The sequence below is a fragment of the Oncorhynchus nerka genome, linkage group LG27 (assembly GCF_034236695.1).
Source record: "Oncorhynchus nerka isolate Pitt River linkage group LG27, Oner_Uvic_2.0, whole genome shotgun sequence".
NCBI lineage: Eukaryota > Metazoa > Chordata > Actinopteri > Salmoniformes > Salmonidae > Oncorhynchus > Oncorhynchus nerka.
The window spans coordinates 91,519,699-91,528,619 of record NC_088422.1 but is presented as its reverse complement, the minus strand read 5'-3'; the positions used below and the strand labels follow the sequence as shown (position 1 = coordinate 91,528,619).

Below are 8,921 nucleotides of genomic sequence, written 5' to 3'. Positions count from 1 at the left end.
GGCTAGGTTGAAGCAACCTCACGATGGGTATAGGGAATATTTGAGTATCATGTAGTAACCTAAAACCTATCGATGTTACATTGAGCTGGGTGAATGGAATATGAATGACAGCCATCCAATATGCTGTAATAGAAATAAGGCCATGCTCATAAAAAAAATACGTTTTCCCTCATCTTAACGGTAAACTGTGTTGATTTGGAAATTAAAGGTGAGTAGAATGGACCTCCTTTTTACTACTGCGACACAATGTACAGATTATTGTGTACGGTGCAATATGTATTGTCAGTATGAAAAAACGATTGGATTCAAACTGATTGGCCACTTTAAGGGATGATTAGCAGCGACGCTTATCTCGTGTAATGCCGCGTTCAAAACAACGGGGAACTCTGAAAAATACGAGGTCAAATCAAGTCCCATTTATTTTGAATCCACGGAAGTCGGAGATTTCACTTTTGTATATTATCTACTTCACTTGCTTTGGAAATGTTAACATATGCCAAAGAAGCCCCTTGAATTGATTTCCGAGTTGTTTTGAACGCGGCACAATCTGTGGATTTGGAAACTAAGTCTTCCTGAGTAGAATTGGACCCCCTTTTACTGCGACACAAAGCACATGAAATTGTGTACTACTGTGCAGTATGTTCAATATGAAAAACGTACTGAATATTATGCAATACAAATGGACTAATTAACAATGGGATTTAAACGTGTTTTCTAAAGTTGATTATTGTAATTATACGAAATATATTATTATTGCTATTATTATTATTAATAGTAGAATAAATCATATTTTGTTATTTGTATTACGTTAAGACCTGACCCATGATAACTATCTAATAATCATTCTTTTTTTGTAAATGCTGTTAACAATAATGTAAATTATAAACATTTATTTGTCCTATGAAGGCGATTCACTTTATTACATTTTTCATATTGTTAAACTGAAATTCTAAGTCTGCTAACATTTCCTCATAAAATGTTACGAATTTCGACCATTTGTATTATTTTTCATTGCAGGACTGATTTTGAAGGAAAAGCGCCGAGGTTACGGCCTTATTCTTGCTAGGTTTGACTTATTCCTGTTGGCTGAACGGAGGTCTGACACACGGGGCATGGAGTTCAGAAAACACTATATCTCATTGGCAAAGTACCGGTCGAAGAAAATAGGTTTACAGCGCCATCTATCGTCAAGGTGGTGTCTCTGGTAGCGCAGTACAGTGGAGGAGAAAAGTTCAATTATTACAAAACACCCTCCTCGCTTGCTGAGCAAAACGGAAAAAAACGAAAAAACGCCACCTGCTGGAAACCACAAATATTTTCCCAGTTAACCCTCTCGCGTTGCCTCTTCCTCTCTGGTTTAGTTCTCCAACATAACATCAAATCATAACCCGGACAGGTAGCTCTAAATTCGGTATCGCTTTCCTCACCTACTGATATGAAATTGCTATTCCGACTATGTACATAATATTTTGATATACATTTGTCCAACGAGGTAAGTTAACGTTAGCCTGCTTGCTAGCAAGGAAATCAACCAACGCATAGCTGGCTAGCTAACGATAGCTAGTGACTGGTTGCATTATTATTAGCCAGCTAGCTAGCCAATTTGTGGTTACATACAGTCTGACATACTGTTTACACATGCACAAGTATTCAACCTATGCATTGCTAGTTAGCTACTATTTCAGTGTTATTTCCGGATTGCGCGATTGACAATAGGCTCTTTGGTTTAGGGAACATTGTGTCCTGTGACCTGCAACTAGCAGTAGCTTGTAATGTTAGCGCATTAATACTTCACCTAGAGAGCACATTGAAGCTCCCCATCAATGTGAGATCTGTTTTTACCTTGTCAGGCTTTTAATAACATAGTCATGACTGCTACGAAGCAGTACAGTGTGTGTATGACCTTTGATCCTTCCTAACACAAACCCAGTCAGTTTAGACATCGCTCATTTCCCAAGGAGACTTGGGAGATAATGAGTGACACACCACACAACACAGGCCTTGTTTTCTGATGTAGTAGTTTGTGAATAATTTTCATGATACTGGTACAACCTTCAGACCTACTGCCATCTTTAATTCATTCAAAGTTGATGCATTCAAGACTTCAAATGTTGTGCTACCTCGTGGAGGAAACCGTTGACAGTGTTGTGTGGTCTGTATTTCCCCAGGTAGAGGCTAGTCTGATGAGGGGGCTCTCCAGAAAGGCAGGATGCAACAGAACAGGAACATCCAGATCATTGAATGGGAGGACCTGGACAAGAGGAAGTTCTACTCCTTCGGGGTATTCATGACCATGACCATCCGGGCCACCGTCTACCCGGCCACCCTCATCCGCACCAGGCTGCAAGTGCAGAAGGGTAAGTCGCTCTACAACGGGACCTTCGATGCCTTCTTCAAGATCCTGCGGGCCGAGGGCGTGCGGGGCCTCTACCGCGGCTTCATGGTCAACACCTTCACTCTCATATCGGGCCAGGCTTACATCACCACCTACGAGCTGGTGAGGAAATACGTCTCCAACTATTCCAAGGACAATACCGTCAAGTCTCTGGTGGCAGGTGGCGCGGCGTCCCTGGTGGCACAAACCATCACTGTCCCCATAGACGTGATTTCCCAGCAGCTGATGATGCAGGGCCAAGGGAAGCACCTGACTCGCTTCCGGGTCAAGGTCAAAACGGAGTCTGACGGGAAGACAAAAATGGCATTTGGCCAAACCAGGAACATGATTGCTCAGATCTTTGCGGCCGACGGTTTCCGAGGCTTCTACAGGGGATATGTGGCCTCCCTTCTAACATACATCCCAAATAGCGCGGTCTGGTGGCCTTTTTATCACTTTTACGCAGGTAAAAAGGAGTGTTTACAAGGGTATTTATCCAAGGATGGAGTTCCCTGACACAGGTTAAGCCTGGTCCTGGACAAAGCGCTTCATTGAGCTTTGAGTCCTGGGGTAGGCTTAATCCGGGAAACCGTCCCTTAATGTTATTATTAGTATTTTCTTCAAGAAGGATCGGAGATGAATAATGTCTTATATCTTTATAGTCCCTATAGTCAACATACATTGTCTATAAGTAGCATTTCAAAGTACAAATCTTCCACAACGTTTCACAGAACAGCTATCCAAAATGGCGCCCAGTGACTGCCCTCATCTACTACTCCAAGCCATGGCCGGACCACTAGCTGCTGCGACTGCTTCCACTGTCACCAACCCCATGGATGTGGTCAGAGCTAGAGTGCAGGTAGAGTGCAACTTCAGCTAAAAGCACTAGTGGAATGTAATGGGGTAAAGGGTCTGTTTGGATAGCCACATGTGGCCATCATTGGGGCCACTGTTTTCTCTAACAGATGTTAGTGGCACAGAGTCTAATCAGGGATAGGCAACCCTGGTCCTGGAGTGGCACAGAGTCTAATCAGGGATAGGCAACCCTGGTCCTGGAGTGGCACAGAGTCTAATCAGGGATAGGCAACCCTGGTCCTGGAGTGGCACAGAGTCTAATCAGGGATAGGCAACCCTGGTCCTGGTCTGGAGCAACCCTGGTCCAGTGGCACAGAGTCTAATCAGGGATAGGCAACCCTGGTCCTGGAGTGGCACAGAGTCTAATCAGGGATAGGCAACCCTGGTCCTGGAGTGGCACAGAGTCTAATCAGGGATAGGCAACCCTGGTCCTGGAGTGGCACAGAGTCTAATCAGGGATAGGCAACCCTGGTCCTGGAGTGGCACAGAGTCTAATCAGGGATAGGCAACCCTGGTCCTGGAGTGGCACAGAGTCTAATCAGGGATAGGCAACCCTGGTCCTGGAGTGGCACAGAGTCTAATCAGGGATAGGCAACCCTGGTCCCTGGTCCTGGGTGCAACCCTGGTCCAGTGGCACAGAGTCTAATCAGGGATAGGCAACCCTGGTCCTGGAGTGGCACAGAGTCTAATCAGGGATAGGCAACCCTGGTCCTGGAGTGGCACAGAGTCTAATCAGGGATAGGCAACCCTGGTCCTGGAGTGGCACAGAGTCTAATCAGGGATAGGCAACCCTGGTCCAGTGGCACAGAGTCTAATCAGGGATAGGCAACCCTGGTCCTGGAGTGGCACAGAGTCTAATCAGGGATAGGGGCAACCCTGGTCCTGGAGTGGCACAGAGTCTAATCAGGGATAGGCAACCCTGGTCCTGGAGTGGCACAGAGTCTAATCAGGGATAGGCAACCCTGGTCCTGGAGTCCTAATGGAGTGCAACCCTGGTCCTGGAGTGGCACAGAGTCTAATCAGGGATAGGCAACCCTGGTCCTCTAGGCAAATCAGAGAGTGGCACAGAGTCTAATCAGGGATAGGCAACCCTGGTCCTGGAGTGGCACAGAGTCTAATCAGGGATAGGCAACCCTGGTCCAACCCTGGTCCTGGAGTGGCACAGAGTCTAATCAGGGATAGGCAACCCTGGTCCTGGAGTGGCACAGAGTCTAATCAGGGGCAACCCTGGTCCTGGAGTGGCACAGAGTCTAATCAGGGATAGGCAACCCTGGTCCTGGAGTGGCACAGAGTCTAATCAGGCAACCCTGGGGATAGGCAACCCTGGTCCTGGAGTGGCACAGAGTCTAATCAGGGATGGCACAGAGCAGGCAACCCTGGTCCTGGAGTGGCACAGAGTCTAATCAGGGATAGGCAACCCTGGTCCTGGAGTGGCACAGAGTCTAATCAGTGGCACAGGATCAGGGATAGGCAACCCTGGTCCTGGAGTGGCACAGAGTCTAATCAGGGATAGGCAACCCTGGTCCTGGAGTGGCACAGAGTCTAATCAGGGATAGGCAACCCTGGTCCTGGAGTGGCACAGAGTCTAATCAGTGGCACAGAGTCTAATCAGGGATAGGCAACCCTGGTCCTGGAGTGGCACAGAGTCTAATCAGGGATAGGCAACCCTGGTCCTGGAGTGGCACAGAGTCTAATCAGGGATAGGCAACCCTGGTCCTGGAGTGGCACAGAGTCTAATCAGGGATAGGCAACCCTGGTCCTGGAGTGGCACAGAGTCTAATCAGGGATAGGCAACCCTGGTCCTGGTGGCACCTGGCAAGTGGCACAGAGTCTAATCAGGGATAGGCAACCCTGGTCCTGGAGTGGCACAGAGTCTAATCAGGGATAGGCAACCCTGGTCCTGGAGTGGCACAGAGTCTAATCAGGGATAGGCAAGTGGCACCTGGTCCTGGAGTGGCACAGAGTCTAATCAGGGATAGGCAACCCTGGTCCTGGAGTGGCACAGAGTCTAATCAGGGATAGGCAACCCTGGTCCTGGAGTGGCACAGAGTCTAATCAGGGATAGGCAACCCTGGTCCTGGAGTGGCACAGAGTCTAATCAGGGATAGGCAACCCTGGTCCTGGAGTGGCACAGAGTCTAATCAGGGATAGGCAACCCTGGTCCTGGAGTGGCACAGAGTCTAATCAGGGATAGGCAACCCTGGTCCTGGAGGGTCTAATCAGGGATAGGCAACCCTGGTCCTGGAGTGGCACAGAGTCTAATCAGGGATAGGCAACCCTGGTCCTGGAGTGGCACAGAGTCTAATCAGGGATAGGCAAGGGAGTGGCACAGAGTCTAATCAGGCAACCCTGGTCCTGGAGTGGCACAGAGTCTAATCAGGGATCAGTGGCACAGAGTCTAATGGGGATGGCACAGAGTCTAATCAGGCAAGTGGCCCTGGTCCTGGAGTGGCACAGGCAATCAGCAACCCTGGTCCTGGAGTGGCACAAGTCTAATCAGGGATAGGCAACCCTGGTCCTGGAGTGGCACAGAGTCTAATCAGGGATAGGCAACCCTGGTCCTGGAGTGGCACAGAGTCTAATCAGGGATAGGCAACCCTGGTCCTGGAGTGGCACAGAGTAGGCAACCCTGGTCCTGGAGTGGCACAGAGTCTAATCAGGGATAGGCAACCCTGGTCCTGGAGTGGCACAGAGTCTAATCAGGGATAGGCAACCCTGGTCCTGGAGTGGCCAGAGTCTAATTAGGCAACCCTGGTCCTGGAGTGGCACAGAGTCTAATCAATCACCCTGGGGATGGCACAGAGGCAACCCTGGTCCTGGAGTGGCACAGAGTCTAATCAGGGATAGGCAACCCTGGTCCTGGAGTGGCACAGAGTCTAATCAGGGATAGGCAACCCTGGTCCTGGAGTGGCACAGAGTCTAATCAGGGATAGGCAACCCTGGTCCTGGAGTGGCACAGAGTCTAATCAGGGATAGGCAACCCTGGTCCTGGAGTGGCACAGGCACATTATTATAATTATATGTATTATTATTATTATAATTCTGTTCCACTCCACGACCAGAGTTTCCTACCCCGGGTCTAAATCCTGGCATAGCAAATCAAATTTTACACAAAAAAATGTACATGAATAAATCCCTTTGTAACAACAACCTTGTGTGGGTGGCAGGTTGAAGGCAGGACCTCCGTCATGGAGACTTTCAGGCACCTGCTGGCAGAGGAGGGATTCTGGGGGATGACCAAAGGGCTGTCTGCACGCATCATATCCTCCATTCCCACCGCCATCGTTATGGTCGTGGGCTACGAAACCCTCAAGAGAGTGAGCCTGAGACCGGAGCTGGTCGACTCCAGACACTGGTAGAGGACATTAGCACCCAATTCCAAATCGACCCCTAGCCCAAACCCTCTATGCCCAGGTTAGGGGATAGGTTTTACCAATATGGAAATAGCTACACATTTCTCACTTGAATTTTCACCACATTGTCTATACAATCATAGTGGGTAAGGGACACAGATGGATTTGGGATTAGAAATGGTTGTTGTGGCCCTGATTCCAAGTTGGCCTCTAGAGCTCCCCTGACCTCACCGCTACATAGGTGATAGCAATAGAGCACAATATTGGCCCAGGGACTGAAATGGAACTGGGCCAACAAGCTCTGCCTGCTTCTATTCCTTAATGGCTTCCTTGTCCTTATCATTTTGTTTGCCTTTTAAATTACTGCTGCCTTTTAGTGGGGATTTTTATCTTAAATTGTAAGTGAATGAAGGAACAGTAGTATGTCATTACAATGTGTAATTTGTGACCGGTGCTGAGCGATTAACTGATTAACCGTTATTTTTCATTTTTTTTAAGGAACTAATTGACCAATGTCTGGTGAATTATTTGAATTCCATTTAGTTGTTTTTTTGTCTGAGCGCTATGCACAGTTTTTCTAGCGATAAATCAGATCAAGCCCGAACTGTGCAATGGAGTTGTAGTTTCCATAAAAACATGCCGTGTTTACTTTGAAGAACTACTCAAATAGTGATTTTGTCAGACAGCATGGGCAGCAGCTCTGTAAAGATGACATGACTTGGAATGAAATAAAGACATCAAATAGGCTTAAAACAAATGAAATATTGAATTAAAATCATGAATAAATGATGCTTAATAAGTGATAAGCGGTAATGGGCAGTCACTACTGTCATGGGACTTTTAATTGTTTCATTCTGTGTTACAGTATTCAAACCACATAATGCGCAGTGCATTTCATGTAAAAAATCAAATTCAAATGAAAGAAAACGTCATTTAAAAAAAATAATCAAACCAAACCGACTTCAAAAAGTAATCGCTCAGCACTAGTTGGTTCCTTCGGTATAAACACTGGACTGATCCATCACTTCTAATGTATTTCTACTGTCTTAGTAATAGGATAGATGCTCTTCAATCTGTTTATAGCTGCCCTCTGTAGCCTTTATCAGGTTTAGTTCTAGGAGGTAGCAACAGCAAATTACATACACAAGTTCAGCTCAAAAACACAAAACAAAACATCCAATTATGGCACATTTTCCTCTTCTTCTTTGACTTTTCACTTGCAAAGACCCTCCCCTTTAGTCCTCCCAACCGAATCTCGTCCACCCAGCCAGCTCTCTAGCAATTGAGCCTGGGGTCGGACAAGGTTACTCCCAGCACAAAATAAAGTAGCTGGTAAATGATATAATTATTATATTAGAAGTAGCACATGTAACTTTGGGGGTGTTTAGGGCAGCCATCTTATTGTGAATTAAATAAATATGTGATGTGATCCTGTAAATGATACTGTTAAAGCACATCGTTTCCAATTGTCTTCACCTCAACTCCAATATTCAATAGTTTGACCCTGGTATTTACCATTGCTGCTGTGGCAATATTAGCAATATTCAACTAATGTGGTACTGAACAATCACGTTTGTTGGCCAATTGTGAAATGTTAACTGTTGTAGTTTAAAATGTTCAGTAAATTACTTTTCTGATGGTTTCAGGGTTGGTATTTGGGAGGGATTTGTTGTTAGTGTGCTGGACCACCAGTGAAGTGCTCTTTAAAGGAAGCCATGTGAGATGAGGACTCCAGGCAGAGAACAAGATGAGGCATGTCCCTTTATGTATTGTGGCAGTAAACCTCTGAGTGCAATCTATGTATTAACTTAATCACTTCCAGCTCAAATGTGTGGTTGCACAATGTACATTTCTTTGAATTTGTCAATATATTATTGTCTTAAAATAAAATGTTCTGAAGTTATTTATTGGAGAGAAAAAAAATGTATTTTGATATTTCTCTGGACAATAGCAAAGGTTCAAACGATACTGAAGAAAAATATAAACGCAACAATTTCAAAGATTTTACTGAGTGACGTGACTGGAAATACAGATATGCATCTGTTGGTCACAGATACCTTAAAATAAATGGGTCTCACAATGTGCCTCAGGATCTCGTCATGGTATTTCTGTGTATTCAAATTGCCATCGATCAAATGCAATTGTGTTCGTTTTCCGTACCTTATGCCTGCCCATACCATAACCTCACCACCACCATGGGGCACTCTGTTCATAACGTTGACATCAGCAAACTGCTCACCGACATGACGCCATACACGTGGTCTGCGGTTGTGAGGCCAATTGGACGTACTGCCAAATTCTCTAAAACGATGTTGAAGGTTTTTGGTAGAGAAATTAAC

At 46.0% G+C, this 8,921-nt stretch overlaps 1 protein-coding gene across 2 annotated transcripts; it reads left to right on the top strand.

Moving 5' to 3' along the window:
- The first annotated feature begins 1,298 nt into the window (after positions 1–1,298).
- Positions 1,299–8,671, top strand: LOC115115994 (solute carrier family 25 member 44-like). Of its 2 annotated transcripts, none has more exons than XM_065012293.1 (4): positions 1,299–1,492; positions 2,169–2,840; positions 3,106–3,233; positions 6,397–8,671. In XM_065012293.1, the coding sequence occupies exons 2-4, from the start codon at positions 2,210–2,212 to the stop codon at positions 6,586–6,588; spliced, it is 951 nt and encodes a 316-aa protein (XP_064868365.1). In that variant the 5' UTR covers positions 1,299–1,492; positions 2,169–2,209; the 3' UTR covers positions 6,589–8,671. The 2 variants fall into 2 exon arrangements, with proteins under 2 accessions (XP_064868365.1, XP_064868366.1); XM_065012294.1 differs by having other exon boundaries at positions 1,303–1,396.
- The last annotated feature ends 250 nt before the right edge of the window (positions 8,672–8,921 follow it).